The sequence below is a fragment of the Palaemon carinicauda genome, chromosome 18 (assembly GCF_036898095.1).
Source record: "Palaemon carinicauda isolate YSFRI2023 chromosome 18, ASM3689809v2, whole genome shotgun sequence".
NCBI classification, from domain to species: Eukaryota; Metazoa; Arthropoda; class Malacostraca; order Decapoda; family Palaemonidae; genus Palaemon; species Palaemon carinicauda.
This window is the reverse complement of record NC_090742.1, coordinates 16,000,828-16,019,837: the sequence shown is the minus strand read 5'-3', so window position 1 is coordinate 16,019,837 and position 19,010 is coordinate 16,000,828. Positions and strand designations below refer to the sequence as shown.

Here is a 19,010-nt window from a genome sequence, read left to right as displayed (position 1 = left end):
ACGAAGCTGAAGAGCCAAAGAGGCGCACATCTAAGGCATAGACAAAGGCAAACACGACGAAAAAGACGTCCACAATAATGCCCACTGGGTCCCGGTGGATCACCAAGCTGACCTTCAGGAGCAGCAGTCCTTCGAAGAGGAGTCTCTATGAGTGAACTCCGCCGAGGGGGAGAAACACTCGCTGGAGAGGCAGACGTAGAACTTTGCTTTCCCTTCAAAGGATGTTCGGTAAGGGTAGAAGCGCAGTGTTCAGCAACGGCGGAAGAGTCCAAAGCAGTAGGAGCGTTGGTAGGACGGGCAGCGGACGACGCCTTTAACACAACATCGTCAACACAGGCAAGAGGATCCTCCTCTTAACGTTGACGAGGGCTGCACATTAGCACCACGGCGAAGAAGCTGCAGCAAGTTATCCTTGGAGGGTGGACCCGGTATCCCCAAGGATGACCACACCTGTAATAAGGGAGAAAGAGTCATGGACCTGCCCCACCTCTGAGAAAGAGTTGCCCCCTGGGGAAAGGTGGGGCTGCTTCGGTAGTAAAAGCAACACCATCTCTCAAGGACCGAGGTTGACCAGGTGTTAAAGGGCCTGCGTTACTACTCGAGGGTCTCTCGGAAGAGACCGAATGAGCAGGACCTTCGGAGGAAGGTCGGGAAGCGGAAGCCCTGGGTTTCTTTTGCTTCAAAGAAACCTTCAAAGAAGAGTCCCGCTTAGAATTCTTCTTCCGCCGTCACCCAAACCTTTCCCACTGGGAGGCAGACCACTCCCAACACTCACTAAACTTATTATCACTATCACACTATTGACCTCCGCAGATGGGACAAAGGGTGTGAGGATCAGTGTCCTCGGCAGGCATGAAAGTACCGTAGGGGCGGCCCTCAAGTCCAGGGCAGGCACGCATGGTAGGCAGAAGTCAACAAACACACACTGAAAAAAAAAAAAAAGCACAAAAAGCATTAATGGCAGTCCAAATATTTGGTGAGAATGAAGAGCGGCAACAACCGTTCACCATCCGAGCCAAAAGAAAAATGAGCTCAATAACAAGTGTGTGAGTGGGAGGGGTAGTAAACCACTCCCTTCTTCCCGCTAACTAGCGGGATGAGTAGTTAACCCTCTCTAAATTTTAATGGCTCGTCCTTTCAGTTTCGCCAAAAGTAACACCCCTGATATATAGCGTAGGTTTGTATTCCAGTTACGGAACAACTATGATTTAATGAAAGGAAACAATTGCATGAACACTATTAGCCTATGGTAGCCGATTGGAAACCTCTGTCTTGCAATCTGTATCAGAAGTTCAAGGCTCACTCAAGCCCAAGTGTCTAGTTGTGTCTCAACATCACTGTCTTTGTGAGCTAGAAATGAGTGAGTTTGGGGGAACCTATAGGTTTACTTGCTGAGAAATCAACAGCCATTACCTGACCCCTCCCTGGTCCTATCTTGGGTACAGAGTGGCTTTAGCACTGATTGTGTGTGTGTATCAATGGTCAATCTCCAGGATAGTTTAGTTACTCTCCTCTGTTTCTCATGAGCAACCTTGAAACCTTTATACTTTGCTATTATGGTGTGGCTGTAAACTTTTTTAATATTCTAAAATTCAACATACTAATAAGTAGGCTGCTTTGTTTTTCTTTTCGTAATTGGAATAAATTGTGATAAAAAAATACTTTTTATTCTAACATGAATCTAGAAATAAAAATTTCCCTTATTAATGATTTGTTCCTTTTTTCCAGACTTTAAACACAATCTCAGCGGAGAAAAACTCCACCATCATCTTCCCTCTGCCTATCGAATTGCTACGGCAATTCTTTATAAAAAAAGAGTGACCAAAGACTTGGACCTGGATAAAGTGTTCTCTGTTTGCCTGTTTCTGAAACAAATAAAATAAAGATTTTTATACGTCTGATATAAATACAGCTCATAGATTGTTGCCTATACATTAGCAAGATAGTTAGGTCTTAAAATGGAATTTAAAAAAGAAATGTATCATGTGATGATTATCTTTAGTAGAAGTGTTGTTGGATTTGTAGGAGTGTTTGTTCGCCCAATTAGCTGAAAAGAAGAAAAAATATATTACGTATTATATATCATGTGTGGATGACATATTAGAACAAGTTCTTGAAGAAAGGAAGCTGTTGGGAGTTATGTTCAATTGGTCAGTTAACGAATAGTTCAATCATTTTTCCTTCCTTTTCAGCTGCATGAATGGGGCACTGACCAATATTTATGTTTATTTCCTCTTAATTGATTCACTATCATTCTATGGCCATGTTATCTCTTATCGTAGTTCTAGGCTGAATGAAATTTTTATCATATAGAATTAGACAGTCATGTTAATGAGGGTCTTCCTCACATTAACAAATATTTCACCAAGTCAGCAACAGTTTCAGAAATTTAGTTTGTAAGCAGCTATTCTTATTCACGTAGGATTTTCAAAGAAATTATTTAACTTTACAAGCAGAAGTTTGACTGACAAAAGGGATATTGGACGTGTAACTACCGTAGTGTTTTCATATTGTTGCTTTTAGGACATGCATTGAAGTGAAGGGGCACATGAGTTTCCTCCTTATGGTATTACCATGAGCAGTTGTAGAAGAATTATTAGCTGAACTTTACCAAGAAGAGTACAAAGCAGCTTTGTGTTCATTTGCAAGGTTTGAAGTTTGTAAGAGGGATAATAAAACCACAACGCCTATCTTTCTAGTGGCAAATGGAAATTCTTGACATGCCCTTCCTTTATCTCTAAACACTTACCAGTTGATGAAATCAGGAAGAGGATAATCCAAGCTCTTTAAGCATTCTAGCATAGTTCCGGTGGTGTGGAAAATATTTTCAGAGACAATGCACAGATTAATTTGCTTCTGATTAGGTTATTTTCATTTGATCCCTAACAATATTTTACAGAATATTTTTCAAATAATTTTTTTTCCATTCATTAGTGTCATGGTTCGGGGGAAAGATCACTGAACAAAGCTATGGCTTTATCCCTAATATAGTACCCTTCACTTGACTTTCTGTGAATTTTTGCACTCATTTTTTTAATCTAAAAGTCTTTTGTTCTTACACATATACAAACCTTTTCATCCTTTAATATAGGGAATGTCTTCAGCAGAGCTGAAACAATCATTTAAATAATTAACGAGATAGTTAACATCAGGTGATGAGCCCACCCTTCACTTCGTTCTTTGACTAGTATTGACATATTGTTGTGTTCTGTACATGGCAGCTAATCTTTTTCTCATACTTGCTGTTACAGCCTCAGTATAATTTTTAAGGGAGCTGGTACCCTGGGCTTCTTCACCCCCAGCATCCCAAGTGCCAGTGACCCCAGTGGTAATCTCTGCAGGGCACCCTAAGCCAAAGAAAATAGCTAAGACTTTGCTAGGAAGGCTTACACCCATGTGAAACTACCAAAACCGGAAGAGTGTAAGATGGCTCTAGGGCAGGTAAAACCTATGCATGCCGCACTGGTAACCATCAACTCTGTGCTTGTAGTTCAGCGCCGTTCAACCCTACATCTGTAACCCCGGGGCCCATGGTTCAATTCCCGGCACCAGTAACCTCTGTTCCTGTGACTGTGTTACAAGTACCAGAGAGGGTGCTTACTGCTTCCCATTACTCCCTCAGGTTGCAGTTCCTGTCTGAGCAACCCCTGTGGTTCTCACCTTAGGGGAGCTTCATTGAAGATTGTTACTCAGACCGAGACTACTCTGCGTGCAGTATCTGGAAAGAAAGTTTGTAAGAGAAAGAAGAATTTGTTCCTCCTCTAATCCTGCTGATTCTGACCCCTATTCTCACAAGAAGTTGAAAGATAGAACTCTCAGCAATATTACCTTTCTTTTGTAGAGGTGGATGGTTTACGGGCCCGGGACTAAGGTCTCATGCCACAGACCCTGGGGCCATGTACCTGATGGGTGGCCGGAGATGAACAATCAGCCAGGCTGGGTGCCTGCCCAGACTACCTTGGTAGCCAAGCTGGCAGGAGATGCATGGGTCTTTACACTCTTTCCATTGGACAGGTAAGTGTCAGGCCAGGACAGCAATAAGGCCCGGATGACTGGCTTGACTACCCCAGTAAACAGGCTGGCTGGAGATACCAAGCACTTCAGTTTGACAGATGTGGGAAGAGCTTTTTTTTACCTGGAGGGGTTGCTACTTCCTCCTGTTATTGATACTTGGGTATCCAGAACAAAAAAAATGGCACCTCTCAAGGGTTTCGTTACGTGCTTTATCGCAACTGACGTCCATGGGTTGATGGCCGAGATGGCATGGACCCATGCCACCCCAATCAGCCGAGATGAGTATGTATTTGAGACCTCTTCTGTCTCTTGTTTGATCGGTGTCAAACATCTTTCTTTCCCAAATGACAATCAGCCTGATCTTCTATCAGTCCCTGTTTATGTTAAGGGTTCTTTCTGTACTTGGAAGAGTTCTCATATTAAGGGTAGAAATAGATCAAGGAAAAAACCCAGTTGGAGAGTGTGTTTGTGGAGGGTCTTGCATTCTGCGAGTGCAACAAAAAAATTGGGTGTGGAGACCAGAATGCCAGCTTCAGGAGGGACATGCGTCTTTCGATTGGTACTGTGGTGCCCCTCAGGAATTGAGACCTTTCTGGAGTTACCATGCTCAGATCTTGCTAGTTAATCCTAGTCATCTAGCTGATGATCATATCTAGGGATCTGAGACCTCTCTCTTACAGTTGGTCCAACAAAATCCTACCACCTGCTATTTCAAGGCAGCGAAGGTTCGGTGCACCAGTTTTCTGCATCAGCAACTCTTCAAGTTGACACACTAGTGTGTACACTACGGGAGGAGACTCGGATCAGAAAGCACAATCTTCTTTCGCTTCTGAATCTGCAATCATAGAGACTTTTCATGGCCAACCTCCAAGCAATCTTGTAGCTTGACAGTTGTCATTCACCATGACTTTCTGACATGGTTATTAAAACTTCTGACTCTTTAGAGAAGTACAATACAGCAGACTCATGCTGTCTGGTAAAAAGGCATTGACCTTTTTTTATTACACAAGGCAGTGAACCAATGGCCCAACTTGGTTTTGGAGGAGACGGACACAATGGTGACTTGATTACCAAACTAGTTGGGCCAAAGATAGAACTGGTGCTTTGGTGCTGGAGCCCATGTCACTTCTGTGAGAAGTACTACACAGGTATAAAGTAGAAAACTGCTTTGCAGGACTCCCTGATCCACCATAAAGTCCCCTTCAAGGACTCCGGCCCTACAAGGGTTCCTGCGGACAAAACTTTGGGTGTGGTCATGCTTGCGGGATCAGTGGACTCAATTTGGACCAACTGCAACTTCTTCTGCTCAAAAGGATCTGCATGTACATGGCAGCAAATGTTCTTTGGGCCAGAGTTTTCTGCGTCGGCAACTTTTCACGTTGACCCGCCAGTGCGTTCACTAATGGGAGGAGAGACTGATCAGAAAGCACATCCTTCTTGGCTTCAGAGTCAGCAACCATGAGACTTTTCATGGCTAACCTTCAAGCAATCTTGTAGCTTGACAGTTGTCAGTCACTATAACTTTCTGACATGGTTATTATAACTTCTAACTCTTTACTGGAGTACAATACAGCAGACTCATGCTGTCTGGTGGAAAGGCATTGACCTTTTTTATCACAGCAGGCAGTGAACCAATGGGCCAACTTGATTTTGGAGGAGAGGGACACTCTGGTGACTCATTACCATACTAGTTGGGCCAGAGGTACAACTGGTGCTTTGTTGCAGGAACCCATGTCACTCCTGGGAGAAGTCCTAAACAGGTAGAGAAGTAGAAAACTGCTTTGCAGGACTCCTTGATCCACAATGAAGTCCTCTTCAAGGACACCGGCCCTGCGAGAGTTCCTATGGACAAACCTTTGGGTATGGTCATGCTTGCGGGATTAATTGACTCCATCTGGACCACCTGCGACTACTTCTGCTCACAAGGATCTGTGTATACATGGCCCTTTTGAGGCTCCCAACCTGACCAATTTAGGAAGGGAGGTAGAGTGCTTTAGTTAGAGTTCCACCGTCTTCCTCTGCTGTGAGTAGGGAGAAGACTGGTATGCCATTGACTAACCTGGCAGAGGAACGGAGCAGAGCATAAGTGTTCTTCAAGACTGGTATGTATTATCATTTCTGGACTGCTACCCCTCAAACCGATATCGTTCGTATCTATCGCCCAATATCACTGAATGCCGTACCAGTGTTGCTGTGGTGAAAGGGATGTTGGATATGATAATGCTCAAGTACATTCAAGATAGATCTCCAGGTTTCTATAGTTAAATACTCCTTGGGGGGGGGGTGGGGGGAAGTTCAATGATTGGTTGATCCTGGCCTACCTCAAAAAGGCAGTTACTACAGGATCAAGATCGCTTTCTTACCTTCTGCCGCGATCTATGGATCCTGAAAAATTGGGGGATGACTAACCTCACACTCCAGCATAGACCCCGCAGCAGCGAGTCTTTCTTTCTGGCAATCTCATCAGCAAGCACAGAGACCTTGGTAATGCAACCATTCTCTCCACACAGAACTTCCAACTTGACATTGTGAAGTTTTCTTTGCCACCTTCCCTCAGAAGCTAGTACCTTAAGGGAGTGATGGGTATTTACACCAGAGACCCCTTCAGTGGTGTTGTAATATCAATGGTTAGCCTCCTGTTCTAAGGAGACAGGAAGTATGGGCCAACTTTACTTGGTAGCTGGATGAAGAAAACTTCACCAGGGAGTCCCTTTCAATTTCCTGCCTCCTGACATGGAACTGTTTTCAGATGTGTCACAGGATGCCTGGGGGTTTCACCGGGGCAACCTAGCTGTGTCAGGTGTGTGGTCAGCAGAAGAAATGCATCTGCATCAATATTTTGGAATACAATATGCTTTCTAAGAATGTTTGTATAAGCACACTTTAGGGATGATGAATTTCATCATCACCATAGTACCTCGCATCAACAGGCAAGGAGACAGTTTTCCTACCCCTCTGCAAGTTGACAAAGCTGATGCAATCTGAGAGGTTAATAGGAGTATAGCCAAATATAGCTCCCAGATGGCCATAAGCCGAGCATTATTCCGATTAGTTACTGCCTCGTGTATAATGCGGACTTGCTTGTCGAATTCGCTTAGAAGCGCCTCTCAAGAGCTAAGAGCAGTCTATCCCACTCTGGGACTTCAGGCCCCTGGGAGTGTGACATCACCCATATTAACAAGGCTCTTACATATGCCCTGTATTACCCTTTGAGCCAGGCTTAAGAGTTATCGTTGAGAGTTGACGAGTTGCACGGATACTCTTGTGTCAAAACATTCTGAAGGTACGAAGAGGGTCTCTAGTTTTGCGCCCGAGTTTGGGACGAAAACCTAGAACATGTCGGCACATGCCCCAGGTTCGAGACCTTCTCCATCCCCTCACTTCATGAAGTATCAGGTGGTAATCAAGAGATGATTTTGTTTCCCATGAGGGCTCTTCAGTGCTATCTAAAAAGGGCTTGATATCTCACGCTCAAGTGTCAGATACTCTTCCCCTACACAGGCAAAACCAAGACATTGAGAAGGTCGAGGTACCTGCTCAAACTTGAGCTAACAAAGTTAGGGGTTGGCACCACTTTAGACCTAAAACAATCTTGCATTTGAACAGGTGATGTTTTGAAGAACCAAACAACCTTCTCAGCCTTCTATTCAAGGGAATATATTTACAATGCCTTCAACTTTTTTGTTTTTGGCACTGTGGTGAGTGTTCAAGGTTTTGTGCAGCCAGCCCAGCTACAAAAGAAGACAGAAAGCATCTGTATCTTGTCTGATAATTTGTTAGATGAAAGTTGGAATAACTATTGCTTCTGCCTCTCCTTTCTTTCACTTCACTTGGGAATGAAGCATTCATCCAGTTGCATGCTGGATCTTACAATGCCCATAAGCCAGATTTCTGAACACCATCCTTATTTGACAGTATCTGTCCCTTAACAAGATGGTTGATGGAATAAAAACCAACCCATTGACCATCATGTGCCAAATATTTCATTCCAAACTCCATCCCTCCTTTTGGGGAGATAAATTCCTTCATTGATCAAGTACTGGGTACACAACCAAGTGCTGGCCAGACCCAATCAGCTTATTCTTCTCTATGATAGACTGGTTCTCCCTCGTTCCCGTGTTTGATCAGGGAGACTGGCATATTCCTGGTCAGGGAAAGAAAGAACCACTATACCAGAGTTTAGTTCTAGGGGAACTTCTTACCAACCAATAAGTAAGTCTCCCTATTTTAAAGGACAAAAGGTTTGTATATGCATATGAATAAATAAATTTTAAAATTGGTTTTTATTTTCAAATCTATACAAAACGAGTCCTTTAAATTTAAATTTCCCCCTTCAACCAACTCTCTTAGACCAGAGCCGAAGGTCAAACCTTTTTAACGATTTTAATGTCCATTCCAGCTCCACTGAAGACATTCTCTAATTTAAGGGACTAAGGTTTGTATAGCTGGAATATATATAAATTATTTTTAAAGTTTATGTAATTTAGATTGGTAAACAGTATTTTCCATATCATATGATTTCAATGGATGCAATATTGATTTCATTTTGGGATACCAAAATTATGAAATTAACTTCTCACAAACCAGTTGCTTACTAGGAATAGAGTTACTGTACTTTATTTATTTCAGAAATAGAAAGTTATAAATAGCAAACATTATGTAAATTAGCAGGTTTAATATTAAGGAATTTGTTTTTTCATGTCTTCTAAATAACGACACCCTACTAAGTTTTGTCGAAGAAGGTTTCATCATTCAAGGTATTTTTTTATTATTGAAAAATAAAATATCCAACTCCTTTGAATATAATTTGAACTGAAATTTTTTGTTTCTGCCTTCATTGTAACTATTGTATATACTATACTTTTAAGGTTCCATATTGGAGCGAAGAGTACTTTGAATTAATATGTTAAGGAATGGCAGAAAGTGTTGTTATGGTCAGTGACCCCTTACAATTGAAACAGCTATGGATTAGGTGAAGAATTTGACCCTCATCATTACCATCATCACTATCCTTATCAGCAACCTTCCCCCACCATCATTAATTTCACCACAGTCTGGAGAGTTGTGAGTCGAATGCTATTTGAAAAAATATTTTTTCTTCAATGCTTTCATTGTTACGCCCGACTGCCACACACCTCCTGACTAATCGCAACGATTATGATTATCATTACCATTATAATACATCACCAATGACCAACGAAGGTAGAAAATCGTAGATGTTATACCTTCACTGTTATTGTCTGAGGAAAGAAATTTAATAAATGTCCGTTCCCATTTGCACACTGCCCCACCAACCTTCTATCCCACCCGATGCAGAGTTATAAAAAATATATATATAAATATATTTATTTTATTGACCCTAGCATTTACTAGAGTATATCTGTAAATAATTTCTAAAGTTTAATCACTAAATGATTTTCTTTTATCTCTTTTTCTAGTATATATAACCATTCCACTGTATAAAGCGTAGATTTTAAATAACAAAAAAACTTTTAAAAAACAAAGGTGTTGCGACAGAAGTATTGATGAACGTGATTTACATATATAAAATCTTTCAAGAGAGGAGAGTGAACAATTGCTTCATTGGTTAAAACATTATAAAGTGTTGTCAGTCTTGACACCTGAATAACTGAACAATCCTTTGATACAATCAGTCGGTGATATTACTGTATTTCTCCTCATCATTTTATCAACGGTAGACTAAAATTACTTGGATTAATGTGTGCAGTGGCAAAATTTGCTCATTTCCCCCCTTGAAAATTTGCTACCTAGCATAAAATGCCTCAATCAAGGCCTTGTAGGAATTCCTCGTCGTGCAAATAATACACAGTAATGCTGTAGATATATATACAGACACATGCTATATGTATCAGGTTCCCTAACTCTCCGCACTTGTGAATTCTACAAATGCTTTTGTGCACAGTCAAGAAAATCATGTAGGAACATTTTATCTCACATAAAGCTTTTCAGAATGGTGATGTCCATTCAGTGTTAACAAACTTTTTTACTATGTCCATCCAGTATTCCTGCTGGATAATTAAAATTATTATTTTCATTATTATCATTATAGTTATTATAATCAATTAGTATATCAATTAATTATTACATATAGTTAGGTATGTTTTTATTACATTTATTATTAGACAAACTGTAATCATTACTATTAATTTGACTATTACTATTGCTGTTGTTATTGATGTTGATTGTCATTGCTGTTATTACAAAAAAAAAAGACTTGATAAAGATATTTGTGGAATTTGAAACGTGAGGAAACGTTAGCTTAAAATAGCCCTTATCTATCACAAACATAAACAAAATAATGAAAGGTCATACAACCACTATTTGGGTTTATTTCAGAGTACCATTCTGTAACATTCCCAGATCACAGAGCTAATATTTCCAAAGGAAGTAAAGTAGTGTCATCAAAGTATACCAAAGTGTATCTAAATACTGTATGTCCTTTATGCAAGATAAGGGAAGCAGAAATTACATTCTTAATACTGCAAAATTTTTGTAACCGAGGAAAAATTTGTTAACCATTAATTTCAATACTAAGTAATTTGAAAAAAAAAATTATAAATTTTTTGTTAAAAACTAACTTTGCGGCAGTTATTTTATGTCCCATTATAAATGTACATTTTATAAATTATATTAAGTTTAGGAAGTTCATGAAGACTTGAAGTACGCTAAGAGATAAAAATGTCATTCAGCCAGGAACACTTCATGGGCATTTGATTTTCTGCACTTTTGGTCTCTAATTTTCACCATTAAATTCATCAAAATAAATAGTTTTTAACTCCAATTAAATCTGTTGTACTACGGTTGCACAATTTGTACAAGAGGAATCTATGAACATGCTGTAATCTCATATATTTTTATAAGATATTCTAGTTGAGCTCTATATGGAGCCAATGGGGACTGGTCACAAGAATTTTTTTCATATGATAGAAAATATTACTTGGTAAAGAACTTTTTTTTTCAAACGGGGATTTTGAGCAACATACAAACTACCATAAACCTAATAATCTACAAATATTGGTGATTTTCATTATAAATACAGTGATGATTATTTGAATTAATGGCAAATCAAGATATACACAAAAGCTATGTTTCCATTAAGATACCTAAAAAAGTGTTACTTTACCAAGCAATTACCAATACCTAACACCGTGGGATATCTTATGACTATTTTGTAGTTACTGTTGGAAACATCCACCGTGTTTGAAATCTCAACATAAGGGTCTAATATCTGTTGAAATAATGCTTTCAAAATGATTTAAGAGACTTTCTAAAGACAGTTAAGTAACCAATCAAGCGAATTTGATTTTACAATCGACATTCTATAAAAAGGATACATTTCACAGGGATGTTTGAATAAAACTTGCCTCATTGTAATCATGAATGAGTACAATATAACTCAGATCACGAAGTAATATTCAGCCTAACAACATGTGGGTCTTACGCTCTGAGGCAGAGAGAAATGTCTGGCTTTTAATAGCTGGTAATTTTAAATAAGAGGCTAAAATCAGGACACTTCTAGTTTTAATTTTAGCCTGGAAGTGAGTGACTATAGTGTAACAGTTTCAACGATTATTCACTCATTTTTATGCTTTCATTTTCTTCCTTCTTTGTAGTAGGAATAACATCACAATTTTTAGATTTTGGGAAATAATGATCGCCACCTCCAATGCAAAAGATAACCACTGCACCTGTAGTTTTTGCTTATGATCTGGTAAACACAAAAAATTTTTAAAGGTAACAGCTTTTGTTTTTTCCACATAAAACTTACTGCTAGTCTCACAAGGAATTTTAATCCATTTAGAGTACGCATATACAGTACCTTCACTTTTTGTGTATTTTAACATCATAACTTCATAAAAATTAGAGAAAAATTCCTGGGATTTAATATTTATAGATATAATATTTTGCCATTTTTTTGTTAGTATATTTTTAGAAAATTGTCTGGATGGCTAGATGATGGTTTAATGTTATTTGCTATCTAACAGAACAGCTTTTAAGAAGTTAACACAAAGCGATTGTACAGTTTTATAGGAATCAATATCTCAATCGGTCAAAATCATCTTGATTCCTAAATAAAAATAATAATGGTAACTTACTAATTTTATAACTTTATATAATTTTTTACTGAACTTATTTTCCTCAAATTTCATTTTCATTAATTTCATGTTTGGTCGTTTTGTATTTCATTCAGGATGAGGTTGCTAATCCCAGCACTTTTCCTCCCCCAGCTGTGATCCACTTTAGTCAACTGACTACCAGCTATATCATTCAATGTTTAGGTCGATAGACAAACGATGGGTTTTATCATAACACACCCCTACCATTTTACCTTCCACGAGGATATGGACCTAGGTCCTATGGCTAAAAACACAAGTGCGCTACAACAAAATGTACTGTACAATATTCACAATTATACAACCCCCCCCCCCCCCCAAACACACACACACATCCTAAATCCACTAAGACACCTTCCAAGATGTACAACACTCGACAAATCCTTTATAATATAGCCTTCAAAAAGTCATCTAATCATTAATCAAGAGTTGCCCATAAAAAAAATGTATATATACGGTATACTAAAATATTTACGGTTTGTTTTGTATATTTATATGTACAGTATATACATATTGATGCACTCGTGAATAAGAAAACCAGACTTTATTCTCCTTCTTCCCTGCTGCTTGACTACCTGTCAACTCAAATGAGAATGAAAAATATCATGGAAAAAGTTTTCGAAGCTCGCTAAACCCCATGAAAGAATCCACTATATGAAATACATTTCACCTGTGTTTTTACACAAGTCGCATTCCTCTTCTACCAATATAACTTTATTGTGAATAAATTTAAATAATAAACCACCTGTGATCATGGTAGGAAACTATCACACAAATGTATCGCACAACATCTTATTGTGATCACCATGTCAAATCAAAGCACACACAAAATGATTATTATATCAAATATGAGTTATATAGAAAACAATAACCTGTTGATGTTGTATCTTTGCAGTCATATATCATTAAAGCTTGATGGTAACACAGTCATTGGTTTAACAAATCACAAGAGTGTAATGGTTTGGAAATAAAAAAAAATAAGATAGCATGTATGTTTTTTTGTTTTCCTTCTCCCTGATGAGTATTAAAGAAATAAGTTACTCTCCCTACCATTATATAAAAGTGCTTACTTAAATTTGTCTAGTATCTATTCCTCAATAAAAATATTTTTATAGTGTGTATTTAAAGCTCAATTAATTCTCAGCACTGCTAAAGCTATGCGTTATTAATTCGAAAAAAACTTACTATAATTTTACATATACTGATATTTCAGACATGATTTAATATACTGTACAGCCGTAACCCAACCCTCCTATGACGTAGATCAGATTTTGGACCATAAAAATAATGTTCCTCTTTTATACACCAAAAAAAGTATGTACGTACATACTTATAACCTGCTATCATGTTATAAAACCCAAATACCTACATTAATATTTCATGTTTAGTATAGTACTGAATACTATACAGTACAGAAATTTATAACCTTTGAATGAAGTTTAAGGTTCAGTAAGAGAGATATGATGCAATACAATGTTAAAGTGTAATAAATTTTTATGTTAACATCTAACCCCTTCTACATTGAAAATTTTGGGGGTGGGTTCACCATTAACCAAGACTATTGCATGGTAAATTAGGTACAGTATACAAAGTTGGTATAATTTCTGTACTACCAACCTTTCTTTTCAGTTCATACTTGAGGGTACACTCAAGGCCCACTTCTAGATGTTTCCTTATTTCCTTTCCTCACTGAGCTATTTTCCCTGTTGGAGCCCTTGGGCTTATAGCATCCTGCTTTTTCAACTAGGGTTATAGTCTGTGTAGCTTAGCTGGTTATAATAATATTAAATATTTCTGATTATTTAAATACAGACATTTGGATACAATACATATACACTAGTCTTTCTCAAATTAGATGATGATACAGTCAGCCTTTCTTATTTGCGGGGAGTTGGATAATAGAGTCAGGCACAAGAACCCAAGAATACTTGCTGTCCTATGATAGATTAACGAACCTAGCAACTCCCTGCCCTTTGCCTATGCATAGTTGTCTAACACACTAAGAAACTCGCTATGCTGCCTAATATTGTGTAGAATTATATTTTCATAATAAAATAAATTTTTGAACATACCCGCTGGTTATATATAATAGCTTTATTCTTTCTGACCGGCAGAAAATTAAAAACTCGCGCCCATCCCATCTATATGCCAGGTATACACTAGCGCCACCATGGAGCTAGGCCGAACTATCCCTCCTAGTCTCAGATTTTTTTATGCCCATAGGTCTCTAGAGAGGAGGAAGGGGGGATTTTAAGTTATATAACCAGCGGGTAAGTATGTTCAAAAATTTATTTTATCATGAAAATATCATTTTTAAACATTTAAGCTTACCCGCTCGTTATATATAATAGCTGATTGACACCTTTGGTGGCGGGTCAGAGACAGCAAGATTAATTTCACTTAAGTGTTTATAAAACAAAAAACTTAGCTTAAGGGTTCGTACCTATTTAGGACGCTGACTTCAATGGCTCTCTGCAATCATAAGTCTGCTGTCCTTGAGAACCAGCGACCCACCCAGGGGGCTGAAGAACTCTAGGAGCTGTCAAACGGTGAATAACCTAATGCTGACAGGACCTCTACCAATACCCTTGTTCCGGGCGCTCTCAAGGAACAATTGACTACCTGACTCAATCAAAGATTGCAGAAGATTGTCTAACAATTTCCTCCAATCCTAAAAATATATACAAGTTCCAAGAGGGGAAAAGGGTACTAGGGATTTAAGGGAGTGTAGCGGTAGATCCTTCACCTACTACCGCATTCGCTGCTACGAATGGTCCCAAAGTGTAGCAGTCCTCATAAAGAGTCTGGACACGTTTTAAATAATGTATCCATTATACTTTACAGAGAACTATTTCATTTAAAGGCTACAGAAGTTGCCACTGCTTTAACTTCATGAGTTTTAACTTTTAAGAGTTTAAGATCTGCCTCACCACACTGTGCGTGAACATCTTTAATTAAAATTCTTATAAAATATGATAAGGTGATTTTTGACATAGGTAAAGAAGGCTTTTTTACAGTACTGTACACCAAAGAGCGTCTGAACTGCCTCTTAAACTTTTAGTCCTATCTAAATATACTCTTAATGCTCTAACAGGACAAAGAGCCTTCTCTATTTCGTCACCCACCAAATCAGAGAGATTAGCAATTATGAAAGATTTTGGCCAAGGGTGAGAAGAACGTTCGTTTTTGGCTAGAAAATTAAGTTGCAGGGAGTATATAGCTTTCCCGTTTCTAAAGCCAACGTTTTTACTAAAAGCATGAACCTCACTGACCCTTTAGCTGTTGCTAGGCTTGCTAAAAATAGTGTCTTTAGAGTCAGATCTTTAAAAGAAGTAGAGCTCAGGGGTTCAAATCTGTCACTCATAAGAAATTTTAAAACTACGTCCAAATTCCAGGCTGGTGAATCTTGTTGACGTTTTTTAGAGGTTTCAAAGGATCTAAGCAGATCCTGAAGGTCCTTGTTATTCAAGAGGTCTAATTGTCTATGCCTAAAGACCGTTGCTAACATACTCCTATATCCCTTAATGGTAGAGGAGGAGAAATTCTTCTTTCTTCTAAGTTCTAGAAAGAAATCGGCAATTTGAGCTATAGAGGTATTGGAAGAAGAAACTGAGTTCGTTTTACACCATGCTCTAAAAACTTCCCACTTGGATTGGTACACTCTGATAGTTGAAGTTTTCCTTGCTCTAGCAATAGCCTTGGCTGCCTCCTTCGAAAATCTTCTAGATCTTGCAAGTTTTTCGATAGTCTGAAGGCAGTCAGACGTAGAGCTGGGAGATCTAGATGGTTTCTTGCCAAGTGTGGTTATCTGAGAAGATCTATTCTCAATGGCAAGCTTCTTGGGACGTCCACCATCCATTCCAGTACCTCTGTGAACCAACCTCTTGACGTTGTGGCGGGATGTAAACAAAAACAAACCCCCACACCTTTGATCAATCTGACTTCCAAAATATCCAACAACACAAACTTTCCCCTTACTTTACGTTAACTGGACTCTTGCACGAAGGGAATAATGAAACAAAACATAACCTTAAAACTATATTAAACGCAACCAAAAACAAAACACTTCATTAAACAGACTTAACCCAAACAGACAAAAAAAAATAACAGACTTATATCTAAATAATATAACGGTGTGTGTGGTACACAAAACTCACCAATAATCAGAAAACTTTACAAACCTAACACCAACAGTTCACACATTACCGAAAACACTTACTCCCCACACAGTACCGAAAAATACTTAAAACACTAAAACAAATCATGTAACACTAAACCATCAACCTTATGCCATAAACCAGAAACAATAATCATATCTACCACCAACATGAGCGAAAACGCTAAAATATTCAATATGCAAGTTTGTGTGGTAACCGTCGTCCACATACGGGTAGGCTAACTCCTAGTTCACTGCCACAACTTCTTGGCAAGAGTATTAGCCTACGGCCAATTTCACAGCGCAATCGCTTAACTATACTCTTATATCATCTCCATGTCCAGGCCAAACCAGTGTCGTCGTCATCATCATCATCATCATCATCCGGGACAAATACATGAGCGGTCTATCCAAATCCTTATCTGATTTAACATACGGGGTCGTCATCAATCTATTAAATGTGCGGCAGGCAACCAACAGGCCACAGACAAACAAAAACTCCAAAGGAGTTTAAAAGAGTCTAAGGAGGAATTACGGCCTGCAATAAAAAGAAAAAACGCTTACGAAAACTCCTAACTAACTAAACTATCGCACTATAATCAAAGATAAATAAATAACTTTCTATCATTCATGATCGCGCCTAACAAAAATAAATAAAAACAGTACTTACTCCGATACAAAAAAACACTTCACAGCCGGCTAACGATGAACAAAAAAAATAACAGACTCCTGCTACAGTCAAATAGAAAATGCTTTTGCCCAAGACATTCATTACCGCCCTAACCTAGCTAAAAATGTAAACAAACAATCTCAATTATACCGACAGTCTTTCCCACTACAAACAATCATTCCGCTAATTACCACTTGTTCGGCGGCGCGCACCGCGGACACACATACATACTCTCTCTCGCGCACGCGCGATTTAGCAAAACTAAAGCAAATGAAATTCTCTCTCTCTCTTTACTCCTATGCAAAAAAGATGAATAAGGGGACAGTAGAAATAGGCCCTCTAAAAATTGAAGGACGGCTAACGAATGAAAAAAGGGAAATATGCAACATATTAGCAGAAAAAATAAGTGAGTTCACGCCAAGAATTGCGAATGAGAATAATGAAACAGAAATGAGAGAAGAAAATGTTGAATATCTAACAGATATAGATATTAATGAAGCAGATATTGTCAAGGCTATAAACGAAATTAAAAATGGATCGGCAGCCGGACCAGATGGAGTTCCAGCGATTTTGTTAAAAAAAACTGCAAACACTATCGCGAAGCTGCTTGCAATACTGTTAAGACAAAGTGTAGATATGAGCGAGATATATGTTAAACATAAATTAGCTTATATAACCCCTATCTTCAAAAGTGGGTCAAGACTAGAGGCAAGCAATTATAGACCTGTTAGTCTAACATCACATATTATGAAAGTGTATGAGAGGGTAATAAAAAAGAAAATAATGAGCCATTTGGTTAAAAATAATTTGTTTAATATGGGTCAACACGGTTTCGTGCCCGGAAAAGGTACACAGACCCAACTGATAGCGCACTATGAAACCATATACAAAAATATGATAAATGAAAAAGACACAGATGTGATCTATCTAGATTTTGCAAAAGCCTTTGACAAGGTAGACCATAACATATTGGAGAAAAAAATGAGAATGCATAATATTGTGGGAAAGATAGGAAAATGGGTAAAAGAATTCCTGCAAAACAGAAAACAGATAGTGGTTGCAAATGACGAGAAATCAGATGAAGCCCAGGTAATATCTGGTGTGCCACAAGGTACGGTATTAGCTGCACTGCTGTTTGTTATTATGATCTCAGACATAGACTGTGATGTTGAAAACTCCGTAGTGAGAAGTTTCGCCGATGACACAAGAATAAGTAGAGAAATTACTTGTGATGAAGATAGGAACTCACTACAAAGAGATCTAAACAAAATATATGAATGGGCGGAGATAAATAGGATGGTATTTAACTCCGATAAATTCGAATCAATAAATTATGGAAACAGAGAAGGAATGGTGTATGCATACAAGGGACCTAATAATGAGACAATCACAAACAAGGAAGCAATTAAAGACCTTGGTGTAATGTTAAATAGGAATATGTTATGCAACGACCAAATAGCAACACTGTTGGCTAAATGTAAAGCAAAAATGGGAATGTTATTCAGACACTTTAAAACAAGAAAAGCTGAACACATGATTATGCTTTACAAAACTTATGTACGTAGTACACTCGAGTACTGCAATGTGATATGGTACCCACACTACCAAAAGGATATTGCGCAAATAGAGCGCGTACAAAGGTCCTATACTGCTAGAATAGAAGAAGTTAAGGACCTTGACTACTGGGAAAGACTGCAATTTTTAAAACTATACAGTCTAGAAAGGAGAAGAGAATGCTACATGATAATACAAGCATGGAAGCAAATAGAAGGAATTACTGAAAACATCATGGAGCTTAAAATATCAGAAAGAGCAAGCCGAGGTAGATTAATAGTGACAAAAAATATTCCAGGTAAACTAAGAAAGGCGCACAGGACATTAATCCACTACGCACCAGCATCGATAATGCAGCGACTATTTAATGTGCTGCCAGCTCATCTAAGAAACATATCAGGAGTAAGCGTAGATGTGTTTAAGAATAAGCTCGATAAATACCTAAGATGCATCCCAGACCATCCAAGACTGGAAGATGCAA

General features: G+C 38.4%; 2 protein-coding genes across 8 annotated transcripts in view; one reads left to right on the top strand and one right to left on the bottom strand.

The window, feature by feature from the left end:
• The window catches only part of LOC137657633 (band 7 protein AGAP004871-like), a 980,999-nt gene extending 969,035 nt beyond the window's left edge, over window positions 1-11,964 (top strand). For all 6 annotated transcript variants that reach the window (XM_068392022.1, XM_068392020.1, XM_068392021.1 and 3 more), the window contains one exon: window positions 1,729-11,964. In XM_068392022.1, coding sequence (XP_068248123.1) covers window positions 1,729-1,821 — 93 coding nt within the window. In that variant the 3' untranslated portion in view covers window positions 1,822-11,964. The remainder of the gene's footprint in view (window positions 1-1,728) is intronic.
• Bka (FCF1 rRNA-processing protein Bka) overlaps window positions 1,790-19,010 on the bottom strand; it is a 242,981-nt gene continuing 225,760 nt past the window's right edge. For both annotated transcript variants that reach the window (XM_068392027.1, XM_068392025.1), the window contains exon 8: window positions 1,790-1,865. In XM_068392027.1, coding sequence (XP_068248128.1) covers window positions 1,805-1,865 — 61 coding nt within the window. In that variant the 3' untranslated portion in view covers window positions 1,790-1,804. The remainder of the gene's footprint in view (window positions 1,866-19,010) is intronic.